Raw genomic sequence first — 23,308 nt, 5'->3', positions numbered from 1 at the left:
TGGAAATTGGATAATCCGTTTAAAACGTCAAGTGTCTTCCGGGTTTAAGGACTACAAACAGATGAACGGCTCTTTTTCTAAAAAACTACAATTCCCAGCAGAAAGCTCGAATTAGTGACGTTGACACGGCCGGGAGCGTCAGTGCGCGTTCTCTCTGGCGGCTGATGCTGATGCTCAGAGGACACGGAGTGATTCGAGCATCACCGGGAACCGACTGAATTATCGTGCCAAATCTTCGGGCTTCGGTAGGATGCGTCAAGACGGATCCATGCAGGTTTGAACTAGTCTTTTTTTAGCTTTTATTATCATACCAGAATTTATAATGTTAAGTTATTTCATTGTAATTCCAGTCCTGCTGAGTATCTCCGAATTGCATAGAAAAGAATATAAGGCGAAATGTATCACAGTTGATTGCTGTAACGTAGTAACCTCGTTCTCAGCATAATTAAATCTGCCGTTATGGTCAAATGAACATAAGGGTGGATAAAATGGATATTGTTATTGATGGAAACACACCCTAACCCTCTGTAATGTGGGGGTTGGGGGAATATTCCTGTACCAAAGCATTTTAAAGCTTTAAATCGCTTCCTCTCTCTGCATTGATCATTATCATAATTAAATGATTGTCGCCTCGACTGTATTTTTAAGATGCATGTTTGAGGATGGGTTTTATGGATGATTTTCTAGATTATTTCACAACCAATGACAAGCTCAAAATGTGATTGATGTACCCTAAATATAATGTGATATTTGTATTGCTTATAGCATGTAGTGTTAAAACATGTAGTTTGTTTTGCCCGTATAATTGTGGAAGTAAGCTCAATAGGCCTGTATTTTTCAAAGCCAATTCACAAGTTTCTCTTTGCTGATATTTAAACCACATGTCTTTATTTAAAGACACATCTGTCTTTTTGTATACCCTTTTTAAGTATATATATAAAAAAATATATATTTAGGTTTGATTACATTTTCAAATAATTATAGACCAATAATCGGTTTACCCAAATAATTTGTACTGTAATATTGGATCTACTGATAGCTTTCCATGCTTATCTAAGGAATAACTTCAAACACCATTGCACTTTTTATACTTTGTGTGTAAATTAATATAGATTATAAATACAAAATATACAATGTTATGGTGTTTGCAGTTATTCCTTAGAAATGCATGAAGTAGTAGATCTGATATCACAGTAAAAATTATATATATATATAAAACTTTTAGATTTTTGATCTCAAATAAATTATTTTGATTAATTTAGATTGCAAAAAACAACAACAACAACATAATACAGTAATACATAGTTTACTAAAAAAGTTTAAATACAGTAGATTATTATTATTATTAGTGTTATTATTCACAATTATATTGTAGTCTAATGATTTTAATTGTATTAAACAAAGATAAACTCAAATATGTTTCTACACTGGTTAGCAGACAATTAAACAAAACATAACATCAGTCATTAAAAATAACGTTCTGACCTCTTCTGTTCAAACTACTTGATTAGTGAAATATAGCTTCACAATAGATGCAGATGAGCTTCTGAAGATTTATTATAATTTATTTATTATTATAAAACGCACACCTGTGTTGCTGAAGCTGTTTGTTTGAATGCATCTTTTCTCGTCCCAGATGGCTGCGACACAGAAAGAAGGATCTGACCAGAACTTCGATTACATGTTCAAAGTGCTGATCATCGGCAACAGCAGTGTAGGAAAGACGTCGTTTCTCTTCCGGTACGCTGACGACTCCTTCACGTCAGCGTTTGTGAGCACGGTGGGCATCGATTTTAAAGTCAAAACTGTCTACAAGAACGACAAGAGAATCAAACTGCAGATATGGGTGAGTTGGCCTACATTAGGCAGCAGCTTTCACTAGACTAGCTGTGTAGCTTGAAATGAGGCCGATTAAATTGATGCTTGCTTGCCTCTGGTCAGTGCTTCTCAACTAGTGGAAATAAGACAAATGCCAACAATCTGTAGCTTGATATTTTCTCCTTCTCTAAATAGTACATCTTGTCTGGTGCATGGATATTCATTTAGTGGAATGGCCTAGGGTGTTGAATTTCATGGCTTTTTTGCTTTATTCAATGTAATTGGTAAACTATTCTATGACAAAATGCTCACCATACTAAATAAAAATTTCTAAAATATTTCTTTTCCAAATTTGGTGTGTTTGGTGCAAACATATGAGTCAGTGTGACTAAAAATGGCTGAGATGCTCAAAGCAGGTGGTGAACGAACATGATGGATAAAAGTGGCTTAGTGGAATGATGTTTTTAATGGCACTGTACTTTTGTTAGACATCTAGTGTGCATGCTTTCAGAAAACAGATACTGGAAGGTTTTTATGTTTTAAACTGAAATAATGTTGTTCATGTGCAGTTAGTGAATCAGCTCTTGGACAGTCGTCTTTTTTATGACACCAAATATAATTAACCCCACTTTATTTAGTCCTTAATGTGAATGAAATCATCAGTAGGGATGGATTGAAGACTGAGACTGTTCTCATACTGTAAGGAAAGTAGCCTAAAGCAATTGCCTGTGTTGAAAATTGTTGCATGTGGTTTCTGAACTGGTTTGCGCTGACGTCATTGATTTGATAACGTCACTACTTTAACATCATGTGTGGAGAGCGAACGCTGATCGATTGCACTTTCAGACATCAACCTGCGTTCCATAGTCACTGGTTATATGATCCGTCACTCACAAGCACAGCTGCTAATAAAGGGTTAATTCTGTTTATGCGTTAAAAAAAAGAAAGAAAATCGGTACTAAATACTTGAAAAAAACACCACTGTGGTGAAGAAAGGAGAGAAAAGTGTAATAATTATTTTAGATTATTTATGTAGATTTAGAAATAAATATTATTTTAATATATAAGCAATTTTTTTTCATCTTTTTTTTCACACTTTGCCTTTACCAGGAAAAACATGTTTACAGTGAGAAGTAATGGGTTATTATGGTTAACTAAAATAAAAAACAAAAACATTTTTTGTTACAAAAATGCAGAAAGAACAATATGTAGTATAAATAAATGCCCTGGAGCTACAAAGGTTAAATGTTATTTTGCTGACAAATAAATGGGATACTTTGGTGCTGGTAAAATGGAAAAATAATACACATTGTTTGGTCACTTAATACTGACGTTTGAACAATTTAAATCAGGCGAACTCACCATTTAACTGCTATGAAATGTTTTTGTATCAATGCATTGTTTTTCATAAGTTGAAGATTGTGTTGTAATCTGTAAGCACTGGAATGTCTGAGAAATCCCACTTTTTAAAGAAATAGTTTTTTAGCGTAATAAAAGCTGAATTATTTCAAGCCAAACATTTTGTTTTTGTTTGAATCCGTAGTGTCGTGGCATTATTATTCACATTATTTCACAAAACAACACCTAGGACATTTTTTTATTATGTAGGACATGGGTTTATCCCAGAGTAAGTGTGGTAAAAGATTCTCAAGGCTCTTTATAGCTCCCGTCGTTCTCTTATTATATCAGCCAGATGTAGAGGACAGGAACAGCTGGACTCAGTGTTTTGTTTCAGGAAGCGCAGCCGCATCAGCCATGAATCATGTGTCTCATTCAGCGCCGTGAGAATAGCTCATTTAGCATTATAGATCTCAGCGGCTTCATTTCGAGTTTCAAGAATGAGAGTCAATCATTCCAGTGGAAAGCTTTCCAGTCTGTCCCAACATTCCATTTAAAGTGACAGTGCACGTTTTAGAATGCCTGATAATTATTGTGTGAGGAAAGAAAGTAACATAACTTTATTCCCATTGTTAGGGCTAAACGTTAAAGCTAACAACAATTTAAACTTTTGAGTCCTTATAGAACATGTCCATGATAATCAACAGAGCTGTATCCATTGCAATCGCCCCTGAGAGTTGTAGAAGTGTGTCAAGAAACTAGACCCAACGTAATCACCTCACACTCGTTGTGGAGATGTTACAATGAAATGATTACGTGTGTCTGAGAGGAAACATATTAAGAAGTGTTCCCCCGTACCTCACATGTATTATTTAGTTAAAAATTTGAAATAATTAATAATATCACTTTCTGTCATTTAAATGTTTAGAGAATTATTCCTTTAAACATTGTGATGTCATTAAGTGAATTATTAGTAAATATTGTTTATAAATTTTACATGCTATCATTAAATATATATAGACACACACACACACACATACATATTTAGTCAAAAACCATATAAATACATAGAATTATTATAATTTATTAATTAGTCAAGCAGGTATGGATACACCACAGGACTCTACCAGTCCTGTGCTTTAAACTCTTCATTTCTTCCCAAAAACTCTGTACGCTTGTCATCCGTTTTTTCTTGTGGTCAGAGACACTGATGACATGACTATTCATCTTGAGCTATTTTTACACTCACTCGTTCAACCACAAAGCCTTTTGGGAGAAACCGTAGAGGTAGAACGAGGAGGTGAGTGAGTTCATGTGTGTGTGTGTGTGTGTGTGCCTGTTTTGTTTTCCCCGTGGCATATGTCTCCTTTCATTCACAGAGATTGGCTCTATGCTCTTGTGTGCACCCTGTTCTGAAATCAAAAGTCCTAAAAGCGATGCTAAATTTGTTGGCTTGAATGGTGCCTGTGTTGTTGTTATAAGAAAACTACAGGCCTTTCAGCTGAAAGAAAACAGACATTTAAAAACCAAATTTATCATTGAAACAACATTAATATTCTTTCAGAAATTAAATCATTTTTATTGAGTTATAAAGTGTAATAAATATATATTATTTGTATATAAGTAATCAAATAAAATCACACACACAGAATTTAACATTTACAAATAATATAATTTTAATTTAATTTTAAAATGCATGCCCTTTTAGCAAAAGTTTTCATTATTATTCCTTTGGAAATTGAATCAGATTTATTCATAACAATTTCAAAAAAATTGTGCACATCAAAACTATTCTCAACTATTGTAAAAAGAAAGAAAGGCTGGTACACTACAGCTCCAAAAAAACATTTATTTCATGTTCTCACCACAGGTGACATTTCGGGAAAAATATTGGACCAATGAGATTTCAGCAGAGGCATGGCTAGCAGAACTAGAGACCAATAAAAATCTTCCATTTCAGCATAAGTCTCTTAATGCTGATTGCTTGTTTTAGTCATATTTGCTTATGGCAAAAATAGCAGTCTCGCCAGACACAGGGATATTACGACACACTGAATCTACAGTAAATGGCTTCCATTATAATCAATGATGGTGTCTGCACTAGTTTGCTTGGAGTCAGATTTTTATAAGTCTGCAGTAGATGTACTACAGTGAGTTCTACAGTTAATCATTAACTTTAGTGGTATTTTAGGTGACATTTCTTTATCGCCTGTCATGGTTCTCCATCTCTTTGTTCTGTTACTTGCTGTCTGTGAATTTCTGTGCTAGCGTGAAGTGAATTCTTTAAAAATCTCTACTCGAGCGTCTCTCCCTCAGACTGTGAGAGTGTCAGCTGTTTTTTTACCAGTCCTCATTTGCTCAGCTGCTGATCTTAAGTATTTTCACCGTTCTAAATCAAATCAGTTCTGGTCTAGCAGCCGCTCCGTTCCCAACCGGCCCCGGAGGACAGAAGTAACGGCCCATCTCCTAAATGGCTCGCTCACGTTGTCTAATGTTAATTTATTGGCCCAATGAAAGGATAAAAGGTTAGTCCACACAAGTCACAGATCAATAAAACTCGGCATGGGATCTGGAGCGTCTCCAGATGCATGAATCTCTCAGATGGCATGGGAACGGACCGGCCCCGTCAGAATGAGGGCGATGCATTAACAAACAAATGCTCTTCATTTCCTCAGTGATGGCACTGCCACTGTCATACAGGAACATGTCTATTCCTTTAATGTTCAAAGGAGGAAAATCTAACATCATATAAATATATAATATAATATAAATTAAAATTATTAAATATCTCTTGATAGGGGTTATTAGATGCCCATTTTTCACAAGTTGATGTGATTCTTTATAGGGTCTAATGAAAAGTCTGTAACATAGTTTGGTTAAACTTTCTCAATGCTAAAACAACACCCTTTTTTACCCTGTCAAAAACAGCTCATTCAGAGCAAGCCGTTTTGTAGCATTTTCCTTTAAATGCAAATGAGCTCTGCTGACCTCGCGAATTGCGAATTAGCACATTATTAGAAAAGGCGATTTTTCAAAGATTCATTAAAAAACCTTATACTCGCTTCTTCTGTACTGTAGATAAATCTTGACCATGAATGATTTGCGCTAGTATAGATGCATTTATGTAGTTTGGAGTGCATTCCCTTAAAAAAAACTCTTAAGATAAGAAGCCAGTCCATTCTGTGCTGAAATGCAACTGTCAATCAAACCTATGTGGGAGGGGCCTGTGTGACGTCACAAAGACAGGCATCTGAGATTGGCTCAATTTGAAAAAGGTGTAAAGATTTAACGAGATAAAAAAAAAACCTTGGGTGGATTTTTATCATATTAGGGTGGTTGTGTACACACACTGCCAACACACATTTTAGTTCAAAGTTAAAGTGCATGTAGCATCAAAGATAAACAAAAACTCATTTTTAACTAGATTGTTATTGTGTTATTAGTTTTTAGTTTGGTTTTTATTGTGTGTAGAATAATAGAAATCTTATAAATTTTTGATCAAATAAATGCAGCTTTGCTGAGACTTTCAAAAACATTATAAAATGTCACTGACCCCAAATCTTTCTTCCTGTGTCACAGAGTTTGAGGTTTTAGTGTCGTCTCCATTTGAAGTCCCAGCGCTTTTGTCAGCTTGACCTTTCAACAGCACCCGTCCCACATCTGAGTCTGTTACAGTAATGACTCCATCATCTTCACTGTCTGTTAGAGAACATCATTCCAGCCTTTTGTTTGTGAACAAATAAGGATAAGGATACACTGATTTCCTTGATTCCACACATGTTTACGGCTTCATATATTGTCATTTTGACCAAAATTGTTACGTTTATATATGCTTGTGTTGCTTCCATGTATTAATCCTCATTTATTCCCTAAGCAGTTTTGCCATTGACGTCTCTCTGCTCACGCTGACTCACATTAGTGTCATACTTCACTAACATTACGTGTCGGATATGAAGCTCTTCCACTTGCATTAGTCTCACATGATTCATCCATCTGCTTCACACATCTTATAGCACTCTCTCTTTTTGGAAAATAAAGTACTTTTAATAGTAGGAGTGTCAGTTTAGAATACTGATTTAATTATTTAAATCATTAGTCATTAATACTTATTTTTTTATTTTAAAATATACTTTATGATTTATTAAATGACCTTTAAAGCTATGTTTTCTCATGTCTGATTATTGTTTTAGAGAATAAAGTACATACAAAAATGTTTTCTTTTATAATTTATTTAAAAATATCATTATTATTTATGTTTTCGTATGTTTTCTTTATTAATAGAATTGGGTATATTAAAATTAGGACTGTCATTTAACCTTCATTCGATTATATTAACTTTTTTATTATTCATTTTAAAATCTATGTTTATTATTTAATCATTATTTTTAATAGGCTGCTAAAACTAACTTTTCTTGTGTTTTTTTTTTTAGAGAATAAAGTATATTACAGCATCACCTTAAATTTAACACGTTTAATTATTTAAATTGTTTTATTTTGTCTTATTTATTTATTTATTATATATTGTTTATTTTATCATTGACTTCTAAAGCTACATTTTCTAAAGTCTATTTGGTAAAATTTGTTTTGAGAATAAAGTACTATGAAAAATAGGGCTTTTACATTTATAATTTAGTTTAAATATTTTTATTTAATCATTATTTACTAATTACTAAAGCTAATTCTTATGTCTGTTTGGTGAGTTTTTAAATAGAATAAATTATTATTATTTTTTTTTACATGTTGATTGAATTATATTAATTAATTAATTAACTAATCAAATTTATTTATTAGCATTTTTTTGGTATTTGATCATTATTTATTTATTGACTTCTAAAGCTACTTTTTCTAATCACAAATGCATTTGGTAATTAACTTGTCCGACAGAAAAAAATGATTTGATCATAATGTGTATCATAGTGTGTTTACATTTTTAATTGATGAACAGCTTTAATTTAAACTCAAGCAGACTTTAGGACATGTAATAGGTACATGTTATATGTATGACAGTGAATCTGAGCATGTTTCTCTCTCTGGACGGCTTGTGGATGAGTCTGACCAGCACCTGCTCAAGGAGCGACCACATTTCGTTTGCTCTTATCAACGGCTCTGTTTGCTGTAATTAGAGCCGTCCACTTCAGTCTTTATGTGTCTGAACAGAAGCCTTTCACAGAGCCATAAAGAGACGCTCAGAGCCCATTTTATAATTGCTTGCAGTAGTAGATCATCATAAAGCCTCTATTATAATGGAGCCTGATGCTTTATCTTGTGGCTGGCCATTCTGTGAGTGTGTGTGTGTGTGTGTCGAGTGTGAATAAGGTGTGTGTTGTGGCTCATTGGATCTGTCTGTGGCAGATAAGAGCACACACACTGCAGGCCAAGCAGGATTCAGGTTTTGGCAGTTTGTCACGGTCCGCTGCACACTAGAGGGCAGTGATAGTGGCACACGGGAACACTGTTTACAGTCCGTATGAAATGCAAATAGACTTGATGTACTGACATGCACATCTTGGTCTTTCTGATGTCTTTTTGATTCATCGATGCACATTAATATAAAGATAAATATTATGGTGTTTGTCATCAGTGATAAGAATGTACTGACGTATTCCAATCCTCTGAGACAGCTTCTTTGTTGCCCATGTCTGCAATCTCTCCTGCTTATGTTGAAAAATTACGGTAAAAATAAAGTCGGTAAAATATGTTTCGATTTGGTTTTATTTTGACTTTAAAGCACCTTTGTGGTTCGTGACCTGGGTTATTATAGTTAACTAAGACTGAAACCATAAAAAAGATTGTTACTCGAAATTAAAATAAACACTAACGGAATTAATAAAAACAAAAAAAATTAAATGAAGGCAAATATAAGGCAATATTTCACAATTTCATTTAGCGTAACTTTATGTACTAAAATAATAATTACAGACAATAAAATAAAAATGACAAAATTCCTAAAATTAACAAGGTTTATATATATATATATATATATATATATATATATATATATATATATATATATATATATATATATATATATATATATATATATATTTTATATATATATAAAAAAATTATTTAAATAAATGGGGGGGAAATATTTGTCCCTTTCTCTGCTGCATTCAATTTGTACTCTTTTTATGAAGATTTGTATTTACAAAAATAAGATAGTGCTTAACAATATATATATATTTTTTTGCAGTTATATATATACCACCCTTTGAAACTGAGCTCATTAGAAGCTCATTAATATTTACAGAGGTAAACATTTACATAACGAAAGCCATTCGTTGTTCAGCAACTTGACCCACTCTGACCAACAATCATAACAAAGGTCAGAGAGAGAGTAGAGTTGGTCATGTAAATAAATTCTGCTGTTATCTGGACAGATGGGAGAAACTAAATGCTACAAAAGATTAAAATACGACCCTTTAAGCTCCATAACTTGCTCCATTGCATCCACCCGCCCAGCCGGTGCTACTGAAGCTTCCCGCTGTACTGCCCGATCACCATGGTAACCCCTGGCAGGTCTCCACTTCTCCTCCTTGGCTCTGCTAAATTTGGGAACAATCTGGAAGATGTTAAATGTTAAATGACTTGCCTTCATCACGCCTGCTTAAATGTTAAATTAATATTTAAATGAACTGAAGAAATATTATACCTTCAATCAAATGGCAAATTTGCTTTGGGATTCTATGTGTAATAATAAACTACATTAAAATCACTGTAGAATTTACTTTTATAACAACTTTAACCTAGAAATTGATAGTCAATTTCACAAATAATTACATGGAAATTGCAAGCAACACACTGAATTAAACATGCCATTTTGAAGTAGAAAGAGTGAAATAATGTATGCTTGTAAACTTAATCCAATAATCTTTATAATATTTAAGTGTACTTTAATAAAATGGTGTAGAATCAATTTAATTTAAAACTTTCTCTAAGAAATTTCTAGTGAATAATTACAAAGATACGGCAAGTACCGCATTGAATTAAATGTGAAATGTATAAGTAGTAAGACAAAAAAAAAAATTATTGTAAAATGTACTCCAATAACAACAGTAAAATCATAAATACAGGAATCATAAATTCTAGCAAAATACTCTAGTTACTGCTGTAAAATCATAGTAAATTAATAAAAGTTCATATTTTGATTTTGACAATGCCGAGCTGTAATTAGTATATTTGTAATTACCGATATATCGGCCGATATTTGGCATTTTTCAAATATTGGCATCGTTAAGTTTTTCCATTTGGGCGATGTGTTCGAGACGGGACTTTTATTTTGACTTTCATATATGAGATATGAATGTATAAAATAATGTGAATTATTTAATAAAATATAAATATAATAAAATTATAAAATATGATGTAAACACAGAATGGAGTTATGTGAACGCATTCTTTTAAACGTTTTTAAATGAGTGTCCAAACTAAGAAAGCTGTTTTGTGTGTGTTTTCCAGGATACTGCCGGACAGGAGAGATACCGCACCATCACCACGGCATACTATCGTGGAGCCATGGGCTTCATCCTCATGTATGACATCACTAACGAGGAGTCGTTTGGAGCGGTGCAGGACTGGTGAGTGACCCAGAGCCGTGTGGGAGGAGACCCCTGGACAAATCCTCACGGCCATACAGTGATCACGCTGGGCCACTTCTGCTGTATTTGAAGCATTTGTGCATAACAGATTGTGTGTGTGTGTGTGTGTGTGTGTGATAGCAGAACAATACTACAGTGTTTAAGAGAACTGTATGCCAGTTATTGTTCCATCAACACAAATGCCGTGAGTCTGACAGCAATGAGGAAAGAGAAAACGCTGGGGAAAATATCTCATTACAGTGCTTCAGTGACTCATTTTAAGGCTTTAAAATAATAGCAGTAGGTTTTTACACAGAACTTTAAGGATATGTGGCCACCAAAACTGTTAAACCTGAAAAAGCATTGTAGATTTTTTTTACATTTTGTAATATCAAAGAAGAATTTGCAATGCATTTGTTATGAGAAATGGAAAAATATTTTGAGGGGAACAATCTAGGACAGAGAAACTGAATTTGTATGTGTGTGTGTGTGTGTGTGTGTGTGTGTGTGTGTGTGTGTGTTCCCATACACACACACATGGGAACACTATTAACTCTGATAGTAAATGTTCCTGGTCTTATGAATGTTTACGATTTTTCCCAACATCTAATTTTCATTAAAATATAAAAACTTTCTCTACCACTAAAAAAAAAAAGAAAAAAAAATATTCAATGATTTCTTTATTCTTCTTATTCTTAATTATAGTGTATAATTTTATATATAATGCATTGTAAATGTAGTTTTAATGCATTAATTATGTCTTGTAATGCACCTTTATGATGCATTGCATGATCTCATGAATAATTATAACCACATTTAAAATACATTTTAATGCTTATCAAATTACTGTTACACCTTTATAAAGTTTAATGCATGACAAGAAAACCTTAAAACATTATAATGCATTTTAACTTTGGTCACAGTTATTTATAAAAATATATAATGCATTACAACATAGATTATGAACACTTTATAATGCATTATACACAGAGGCTTTAAGTAGTGTTACCAAACAGACTAACACTGATGATTGGTTCACATTAAGACGAAGAGATTAATTCAGGCCAGTTTAGACTCCAGGTGGACTAAACGGCCCTCTGTGAGCAGTTAAAGAGACCTTTAAGAGAAAAGTGGCATCAGTGAGTCTTCAGGAATCCATCTGGTTAATATTTAATAAGAGTCATATAAATTTCTCTCAGTATTAAAGGGCAGCAGGTTCGGTTCAGGGCTTTACGGACGCTGCCCTATTGATCGGCTCTGCTGGGCGTTCGGCCGTGGTCCGTGAGCAGAGCTTGATTTAATTAGCATGAGAAGACAGACTAATGAGCATCCTGATAGGAGACTGAGGAAAGGGAACAGAAGAAACATAGCGGAAAAAGACATTCGGGTCAGCAGCTGAGTCATTACACCCTCAAAAAGGCTTGATGTCTGAGCTTTATGATGTTATTAAGCAGAAATGAGACCTGAATTTACTGAAAGCCAGAGCTGCAGAAGTGAATGTGTAGTTATACTGCTTCATCAGCAGATAAAATAGTAGTTCGCTCACAAATTAAATTCTGTCATGTTGATACTCATCTTTTCTGTAGAATAAAAGTAAATGACAAAACAATTATATATCTAACACCATAAAAGTCTGACATGAGTGAAGGAATACAAAACATTTCATGCGGCTTAATTAAGTGAACTGGTTTAAATAATAATAATAATTATTATTTAATTTATGTGTTATCAGTTTTTATTTTTAATTAATTTTTAATGCTAAAATAGAGCTCCTCACATGAAATGTACATGAGACTTAACATTCAATTAAATAGTTTGATTAGTACTAAACTAGTATTACTAGGTATTAGTAAACTATTCTAATTAAATAAAATAAATGTTTAATGTTTTAAATACAAATGATTAATAATGATAAATACATGTTTAATTACTAAATATTAATATATTTGTTAATATATTCAATCATTTAATTTCACTTTAACAATATTATATAATTAAAATTGTTATTTAAATCATTTATAAATATTTATTTAGTTAAATAAAAACATAGTGTATTACTATGTTTTTCATTATTAAATTAAATTAAAGTGTTTTAGTTGGAGTTGTTTGTATTTATCTATTTATTTAGATGTATTTCATGGAAATTGTATGTGTAGTAATAAAATGAAAAAAGATTTTTCACTCATAAATAGCTACTTTTTGTAAGTTATTTGTCACATCTAGTTTTTCAGAAGAAACAAATAGTGGCTTGACTGTAGTTTAACTCCTTGAAATGATGAGTAGTTCTGCAACCTGAAGAGTCGAAGGACTAGTCAGTTTCTCTTATCATCAGGATGGAGCTCAGAGAAGAAGCAGAGTCTGGTGATGCTCAAGAGACTCCAGCTGCGGTCAGTGAACTGACACCTAATTAAACCAGACGTATGTGAAAACGCTGGGGAAGCACAGTCTCTGCAGCATCACTGCGACATACATGAACAAACACTGTAATGTGTCGTGGGCTTCGGTGACAATCTGCACCAGCTGTCTGCTGTTTCTGTGACACCAAAACAAGCCTTTAAAACCTGAGATGTGTATAAAACATTGGTTTAAGACGGGCAATGGAGGCCCAACCCTGCCGAAAAATCCAAATAAATAAAGAAAGTACAGTAATTATTCATTTAAAAAATCATTTTATTTTAAGAAATGGAGACAGGAGGATGAAGGCCCAAGGATGTAGAAATTTTAAATAAAAAAGGAAAAATAAACAAATATGAAAATGTAACGAAAATAAATGAAAGAATAAAAAGTTTAAGAATAAAACTTAATTGGATGATGTGCTTGCAGATGGGAAAATGGAAAAAAACTGTATATATAGGGGTCCAAACCTACAGAAATTAAAAATAAATTATCATAAATAACAGTAATAAAAAATGCATATGACAATTTAAAATACAAATGCATAAAATGAAACAATAAAAATGTACGTTAAAATGTATAAAATAATTGGGTGATGTGTTTTCACATATACTTGCATATATGGAGGCCCAAACCTGCAGAAATAAAACAATAAATATAAAAATAAAGTCAAAAATATTTAAAAGGAAAAGTAATACACAAATGGGACTAAATTTAATTTCAACATTTTTTTTGTTTGTTTTATTAAGCTATTTATTTGTTTATTATGTTTCTGTTATGTATTTCTGCATACATGGCAATGCATCAAGAAGTGTGGAAGTAGGCCATGCATGATGCAGCATGTTCTTGTCGTGGTGCTCGCTCTCATGCATACCTGTACATGGGCCATAATTGCATCGTTAGAGTGAATCCTAACATCCTTGGTTGTTTTGAACTAGGTCAACCCAGATAAAGACGTACTCCTGGGACAATGCGCAGGTCATCCTGGCGGGAAATAAGTGTGACATGGAAGAGGAGAGAGTCGTGTCTACAGATAACGGCAGACTGCTGGCGGAGCAGTTGGGTAAGTTCACTCTTCCTAACTTCATCCCAAAAACTGAGTTTGATTCCTCCAGGGACCAATTAGAAACTCCTGGACCTGTGGAGCCAGTCAGGTGGGTCTGCATGATTTAATTCTTAACAAGACCTCGGTTTTGCATTGGACGTTAAATAGAGAGCCAACAGTCTGTCATGTTTTCTAGTACTTTAAATAGTTTTATTCATGTTTTGCATGTCATGAAACCTACAGAGAAACCTCCTTCAAAATACAGATTTTAATTGGTTGCATAATCTTCGCCATCATGCAGTTTGATGATGACTGCATATTATTTTTGACATTAAGTATTATATTTTCTATCTTCTCTGTAAGTTTATCAGAACAGACATGTGACCTATTTTTGAGCAAGCCCCTCTGGTTGTGAGTAATTACACATCTGAAGTGACTTTAAATAAATCTCACCATCCATGAGCACTGTAATGGAATATATACCTAAGACGGCTCTCTTGTTATCATATCTTCACTGTGCATAAATTAGAGCATATGAAGGAAATTGCAGCGTTGAACTCAGGCGATAATGAAACGCATATAATTGGATGACACCAGAATGTGCAAAGACACTTTCTGCAGGTTTGGTGTGAAAGAGGACATACCCTTGCCATTTTCAGACTGTCAAATCAATTACATTTCAACAAGGATCGCGATTTGTAAAAGAGCACATTGTGCCTACATAGGCAACTTACTTCTAAGGCAGCAGCCATGAAATAGATTGTCATAATTCACTAAATTACATTACTCTACAGTCAGCAACTAAAAGAGATGAATATAGGTTAATTTTAACATGTTACTAAACCTTATTAAAATAAATACACATTTCTATAATTATTTTGTAATTGTGTTATTATTAATAACAAATATTTGTAATTATTAATTAAAATGTATGTATCAATATATTAAATATGTAATCATTAATAAACTAAGGTAATCAAATAATTTATTAATAAACAATATGATATATTGTTTGTATTAAAATGAATATTATTAGTGATATTTATATTAAAACTCGCTCTCTAAATGTGTACTTTGTTTGTCTTCTTGTTTTTTTGTTTTTTTACTAAGCTTTTTGGCATGCATTCTGGGATTGCTATTTATACTATTTATATTATTATTTAATTCATTTATTAATAATATAATTTATATTAATATATTGAAGAAATATATAAATAACAAATGTATTGATTTGATGTTTAATAATAATAATACTTGATATTTAAATGTCTTGTTTTTCTGACATCTTTAATTTATTTTAACTTTTTCACTATAAGCTTGAATTCTGAAATTGGTATTTATACTATTTATAGTACTATTTATATATTTATATTATGGCTTATTAAATTATTACGTAATGGCCTGGTTTCACAGATAGGGCTTAGACTAAAAATGTTAGAAAATGTAATAGATTTTTATTACCATGCCTTAGAAAATATATTCCTGGTGTGCATCTTGAGGCAAACAAAGGCACTGAAATATTTTAAGATCAGTCAGTGCAAGTTTCTTTCAGTTGAAAGAGCTCAGATTTACACTTTTGTCTGGGACTAGACTTAAGCCTTGTCTGTGAAACCAGTGGATTAATATCTCATTTATATTACTTATTTATTCTATAAATATATTGAATAGATTGCTGCTCATGTAAAATGTCTAAAATGCTGTCTAGTCTTCTGTCGAATCTAAACTGTTCCGTGGTCGTTTCCGTCTACCAGGTTTTGAGTTTTTCGAGACGAGCGCCAAGGACAACATCAACGTGAAGCAGACCTTTGAGCGTCTGGTGGACATAATCTGTGACAAGATGTCGGAGAGTTTAGAGACTGATCCCGCCGTGACCTCGGGAACCCAGGGAACAGCCCGGTTAACAGATAACCCTCCTCCTCTACAGCAGCCCAACTGTGCCTGTTAGTGCTCAGTTACCTGTGTGTGTGAGACACCTTTAGATAGATGCATATATCCTTTAATGTCATAGAATACAGGTGCTGGAACAGCTTGAATCTGATCAGTGCATGTCGAGAGTCATGTGACTCTTTACACCCAATGGGAACAGAGCTGTCATATCTATGCTGTCTTGACCAATGGCAAGCTGTTCAGTGTTTTAACAAGCAGTATGGATAAAAATAGCTTGAAAAATATGAATATGTTCCATTTATTTGTTTATCAGCTTGTGGTGTATTTGGCCTGTGAGTCTTTTGCACCACTAGGTGGCGTTCAAACAGGACACTTTCTTGTATTCCAAAACATAAAGCCACAATGCAGGGGTCTTGAGGCACTTTTTAAAATTAAAAGATGCATCGCCCAAAGTCGTCTGTCTGATGCATGTGAATGCAGACCACACGAACCCTGAATGCAAGAATGTTGTGTTGTGTGTTGTTCCAGCACCTTTGCACTAGAGTCACGTCTGTCTGTACGGTGCCTAGTTCATTCTGACACACTGTTTTCTTTAAGTCCTAACAGCCTTTACAGCACTGTTATTTAGCTCATCAAGACTTCGTTAACATGCATGCGGCGGCTGTTTATGAACTGATGACTTTGTGTGCGATCAAACTGATCTTTCTCTAAGCTCCGCCCCCATATTTACAAAAATATCATTTTGAAATTGTAAATAAACGTAATTACATAGTTATGCATAAACACATACTAATTAGTTTAGAATACAAAGGAGTTTTTAATGAACTCTTTATGATTTAGAGCACGATAAAACTGACCTTTTGCTAAGCTCCACCCCCTTAGTTACAAATAAATGTTATTACAAAGTTACGAATAAAACCTTACATGCAAAATATTTTAAATAAACAAGGGATTTTTGTGAAAGCTTTATGATTTAGAGCATGATCAAACTGACCTTTTGCTAAGCTCCACTTCCTTAAATTAATTATGCATTTACAAATGAAAATGTAGTTAAAAAATTTCATTTTTTGAAAAATTGTCTTCTTTCAAATATTCTTGGATGATTCTAAACTGACACATTTAAAAAAAAAACATTTAATGTAAATTCAAACATTTAAAAATAATTACATCATCACACAGGATGTCCTGTCTGGCAACAGTTGCTAAGGTAGGATTGGTCAGAAGCTTTTTTAGGGTGGGGCTTAGTGAAGGGTCAGATACTCAAAGGAAAGGATCTCAATGGCAATCCTACAAAATTGCATTAATACACACAAACGCACTCTTTTTAGCGATTTTGAAGATCAGGAATTCATGCCATATTAATCGAATTGATATTTCCCATCAGTGATATCAGCTGCATGACTCAAGTGTGTGCACATGTGTACCGTAGATTATTAAACATACATGATCTATCTAGTGTATATAGGTTTGTATATACTTCAGTCAGATGAATATAATGTCGTAGATTCAAGTAGCTGTTCAAAACAGGGAGGAAAATCTGCATTAAATGTTTCTACACATTCAGTTTGATCATTGTAATGAAAAAATATTTATTTATCTATTTATTCAGAGCAAACAGACTTTACAATGAGAAAGAGAAAAGTAAATGTGCTTCATGAGCTGCGTGTGTCTGATAACGAAACGTTCTTCTAGGTCAAGTGGAGTTTGGATTTTTTCCCGAGCACTTTTTTCTCAATTTCTCGTCGTCTGTTGTTTTTCTCTGCTGGCTAAAAAGCTACTTTTGTGGAGGATGTGATCTGCTGTTCCTGCTCTTATCTCGAAGAGGATTCAGTGATTTTAGATGTTATAAGGAAACCGCTTTACTGTCGGGTCGAAGCTTGCTGAAGCTTGTCTTGTAAAATGATGCAGTAATAGCCAAGGAAATGTGTCGGGCAGCTATTTTCAGAGGAATGAGTCACTCATCTAGATTTCATCCCACAAACCTTTAATGACTTCGGCCATAGATAGATTTTTTTTTTTTTGAGTCAGAAATATAACACGCCTACTGTATCGCCAAGGAAGAGCAGGTCTAGGGCAAACGTCTCGAAATATGAGAATATTCAGATTATATTTCACCTCAATATGAAACAGAAAAAAAAGCAGTTTGTTTTTGCATAAAGAAACACATTTTCCCCATTTTTTTAAAGTACTGTCTATGTTTTTGCATGTTTCTTTTCGTATAAATATATATATGTATAATACAGTAAATACTAATATAAAGTATAATGCAGTACATACTAATATAAAGATTTTATTAGAATTTTTGTAGTGAGAATTTGAAGCAAAAACATTCTAAATTGTCCTTAAAATTATTGTAAAATCCAAAGAAGTGGGTCCTGAAAAAGCCTTAATTTTTTTATATTATATCTTTTTTTATTTTATTTTGGGCTGAAATATGACCTGACTGGTTTCATGAGATTCATCATCTAGCTCAAGATGGTTTTATTAGTTTCTCATCTCTAGACATTGTCCCTTCTCTCTCTATTTTAATAGTGATGTATTATAAACTAGGTTGAATAAAGTAAAAAAAAAAATGTGACAGCCCTTAAATAATAAAACTACATGGTGTGGTCTGTTGATATGTGTGGTTTTGTAAACGTTGTACAAAAAAAGTTGTGTCCATAAAGTTAGGCTGACCATATCCAGCATTATTAAAAACATATCGCGTTCACGCCGGTAAGTATATCGCTAATAGTTCATTGATGTGTCCTCAGAATAAAGAAAATCAGTAAGAAACCCCACCACAAGCCACGTTTAGCATTATCCCTGCATGAAACTGTATGACATCTCTATTTAGATTCCTGTATCTGTATAATCGTATTTATTTGTTCATTTATGCGTCCCTCAGTATGTGGGGTGCAATGGGCCAGCAAGTGCAATATTTGGAAACCCTATCTCTTGTATATAGTGTGTGTGTGTGTGTGTGTGTGTGTGTGTGTGTGGAGAGCGCCTCGATGTGCCATGCTGATTTTGCACACTATATTAACCCTCGTATGGATGCTCGCTCTGCCAAACCTTCTGTGTTAAACTATCTTTGTGCTGACATTAAGACAAAATACTGTGGAGTTACATCGGTGTGTTCGTGTGTGTATATACTCATGTGGAGAAAAGTAAACGTGGATCTTGTTGCAAGTCATCTCTGTGGTTTTTCTTTGTGTGTTTGTGTGTAAATCTCGTTCATTTAGCGCATGCATAGGGCTCTATATCTGCAATCACTCTACTGCAAAGGAGTATTCAGTAGTTTTATAAGAGCTGCCATTTCAGGCACACAGCATGCAGAAAAAAGTTTCTTAACTACAGGCAAAATACAAAAAAAAAAACAACATACAAAAAAGTACATTTAGAACAGTTTGGGTGGATATCAGGTGGTGCTGATTCCTGTGTGTCAAAAGATAGTATGATTTTACCATGCTACATGTCCAACAAACAGTGTACTGTACTTTATTGTTAGACTGTAAACCTCTTTAAACCTCTTTTGTTTTGTCTTAATTACACATTAGATTTGCATTGTTTTGTCTTTATTGATCCGAGTCTGTAAGCTTCCGTCCCCCAAAATATGGTGATTTTATGTAAAATATTGTGGTTTTATTTGAAATATTTTCTTTTTATTTTTGCTCATTTAACTTTTGGTTTGTGTGGAAAAAGTTGTTGGAAAAAGCTGGTTATTCTGTATGTGTGGAGTGTGTGACAGAAGTGTGTTACTGAAGAAAAAAACTTACAAAAACAACAATAAATATTCCTATTGTGCTCTGTTGCTTTATTTGTAAATGTTTTGTGTTCCTTTTTGCCAAAAAACCCGCAATAGCATTTTAACACTTCTGGTCCCATTGTCTGTTTTTTTTTTTTTTTTTTTTTTTTTTTTTGGTTAAATTAATGAGGTTAATAAGGTTTGTATTTAACACGCATTTTTTTTTTTTTTTTTTTTTTTGGAAGTGAACTAATCATTTACTGTTTATTTCTTTGTAACATCGTCTCTGTGGTATTTTGACAGAAATTATTACCATGGTAAATGTTTATGAGGAATTTTTTTTTTTTTATTAGATATTTTAACATGAATGATGGCAGGCATACAATAGTTTTATATCCACTTTGATGTCCATGCATAAGTTCTTAATATTTATTGTTAAAATTAATCGCCACAGCATTATTTATCACACCTTTATCACACAGAGAAGATACTCGTTTCGTTTGGAAACGTTTTAAGGGTCACTAATATAGGATATGGATAAATGTGCCATTTATTTATTGTTGTAACATTATTTATGCAACAATCTCTTTTATTATTATTATTATTTTAATTGAACTATTAAGAATAATACAGCAAGTAATGTACGTAAGTACAAGTAAGTGTTATTTGGAAGGACCAGACCAGTAATAAATTAAGATTTATTATTCTATTAATGAACTGCCTATTAATTGCCTATTAATGAACTGAATAATTTTTGATGAAGTGGCAAAAAAAGTGTGATAAGTAAGAGTGGACATAAATTGAAACGTATGATAAATAACAAAAATAAAATATTTACTTTTGCTATTTATAATTCGCTTAGATGCTGCTGTTACTCTGTGTGGCCACCAGGTGGAAGCAGAACCACAGTTTTACTTTAGATTCGACTGAGGGCGCTGCTACTCTTTCCCAGATAAATGTGCTTTCTAAAAGATATTATTAACTATTTATGTAAATTATATTTACATATATTTTAGATCAATTAAAACCGTCCATTTTATATTCTTAAAAATTGCTTTAGCATGACTGGTTTCACACATCCTACTGTTATCTAGGTGACTAGTACCAAAGTCCCTTAAAGGCATATTCTAAATAAAGAGTCATTTCAAGCTTCAATTAAAGCAGGCGTGTTAAACTCATTTCCTGAAGGGCCAGAGCCTTGCAGAGTTTTGTCCCAACACACATAAATGTAGTTTTCAGATAAGCCTGAAGGACTTGATTGGTTGGATCAGGTGTGTTTAATTAGTTTAATAAGGGATGGCTCTAAACTCTGCAGGGCTCCGGAGCGGATGACGCGCTCAACCACATCAAGACTTTCACTTCGACTCATCAGGATATAGAGCAATCAAACCAAATCATGTTCTTCAGTAGCCCAAGACGTCTCATGCTTCATATCTGCAACAAATACAAACACGCGACACACGTTTGCAATCAACCCATGCTTTTATTTCAACTGTTGCATATAAAAAGTTTTTTTTTCTTGTACTTTATGGACTTGAAACCGATTGGAGATGGATCTACAGTACCGGCAAAAGACTATAAGAGACTGAAAGAAGTGTTTCAGTTTTTAATCAGCAGAACTTATGAACCAAATGTTAAAGTATCCCTTTAATGACATTGAAAAAATACCTGTAATAATAATAATAATAATAGCCACGATTGGCTTTGGTCCAGGGCTGCTAATCTACAGTACGCGTGTCAGAAGGTATGCTTATTTAACATCTGAAACTCTAGGACTCGTTCAGTTTAGTGCACAAGCACATCTACAAGGCTGGATGAGATGAGGGTAGCAGACGGTACCTGAACCAAGTTAAAGAACAGCATGAAAGTAAAAGATCACAAGCAGCCAAGCACCTCTAGAGCAAACCGAACCGTCCCGGGACTATTGCAGCCACTGTCTCGACAGCAGCATTCACTATGTGCCACATTTTTAGACCTACAAATGAATAGTAGTAACCCAAGTCGTCCTAAGCTTTAGCTTTAAATGCAGCGTATAAGATGCCCTGATACCCTGGCAGCAGACATCGTTCTCCGAATCACGTAAAGAGACCAAACAGACACAAACAAAGAGTTTTTAAGTTAAGGCACAGCCCTGGGGCCAAACGCCAGCGTGACTCGTCTCGAATGGTTTGGCTTTCCCCAGATCTCCAGAAACACACGTTTGAAGGTGACCGTCTCATTTTCATACAGGATCTTATTATTATCATTATCATCACTTTGTTTGTTTTTACATTGGATAATATTTATAATAATAAACATTCTCTCAACAAGAGTTTACCAAATACAGCAACTCCATCCGGGATGAAGTTTAGAATCTGTCATCATTTACAACAAACATTACAATATATACAGCAAAATAAATACATCGTTGTAAACAGTGAAAACAAAAATCCATAATCAGGTAAGGTCATCTGGTGAGGAAAGAATATCATGGCACAAACTTAAATAACAGAATCAGTTCAACTCGAGCCAGGTTTCAAGTTTCTGTGAGCGTATTATATTTCCTACAGATCTGAAAAAGTTTGTTCTATGTACACGACCAAAAACAGGAGGCCAGTAACTTGCAAGTCCACACGCTCGATGCTACAGGTGATGGTCTACAGTACTGCTTTCAGACAGAAGCCAAACCATAAATTACAACCATATACAGATATAAATAAGCTCTTATTAAAAGCCACGTGTCCGGAGCGTGAGGGTGGTTTTCCAGTGAAATGAAAATATGGATTTTGACGCTAAACTGCATCTAGCCCTAAGAGAAGATCTCTGAACTAATGAAACATGAGAGATGGGGAAACATACAGAAGGTGGTTGTGAAAGACATTGCACAGCAAATACTCTCCGATGCGCAGGACTTCTGAACTACACGCTGATGTGGGCTTCAAAAAAAGAAAAAGGCAAATGGAAAGAAAATCGAATGCTATACAATCTCCAGATGTCCTTACAACAGAAGTGCTTCGAATAAATGGTTTGAGGATGATGCCTTAGAAAGAGGTTTCGCTTGACCTGGGGTTACAACGCCTGAACAGCATGTCTGTGTCAGTCTGAACTGCATTAAAACCAAAAATTAATATAAGTTTTTGAATTGTGAAAAAGTTCTTAAATGCGTATGTTTGATTGGTAACACATTACTTGGTGCCTGTAATATATATGAATATTTTGATACTACATATATTATCTGCATTTATATTAACACACACACACACACATATGCACACACACACACACACACACACACACACACACACACACACACACACACACACACACACACATATATATATATATATATATATATATATATACCCACACAATACAATATATACATATGTATAAAATAAGTACATATACACATGCATATATGTCATATTAATGTGGTGACTGTATATTTTAATATATTTGTATTATGTGCAATAATACTAAATCATAAAGAATATATATATGAAATATCTATACACATTCATATATATATATATATATATATAT

At 33.6% G+C, this 23,308-nt stretch overlaps 1 protein-coding gene across 1 annotated transcript; it reads left to right on the top strand.

The window, feature by feature from the left end:
* The first annotated feature begins 128 nt into the window (after positions 1 to 128).
* Positions 129 to 19,846, top strand: LOC113054724 (ras-related protein Rab-3C-like). Its single transcript, XM_026220480.1, has 5 exons — positions 129 to 274; positions 1,637 to 1,846; positions 10,615 to 10,733; positions 14,066 to 14,190; positions 15,924 to 19,846. The coding sequence occupies exons 1-5, from the start codon at positions 251 to 253 to the stop codon at positions 16,115 to 16,117; spliced, it is 672 nt and encodes a 223-aa protein (XP_026076265.1). The 5' UTR covers positions 129 to 250; the 3' UTR covers positions 16,118 to 19,846.
* The last annotated feature ends 3,462 nt before the right edge of the window (positions 19,847 to 23,308 follow it).

The sequence above is a fragment of the Carassius auratus genome, chromosome 35 (genome assembly GCF_003368295.1).
Source record: "Carassius auratus strain Wakin chromosome 35, ASM336829v1, whole genome shotgun sequence".
In the NCBI taxonomy this organism is placed as follows: Eukaryota; Metazoa; Chordata; class Actinopteri; order Cypriniformes; family Cyprinidae; genus Carassius; species Carassius auratus.
This window is presented reverse-complemented; position numbering and strand designations above follow the sequence as displayed.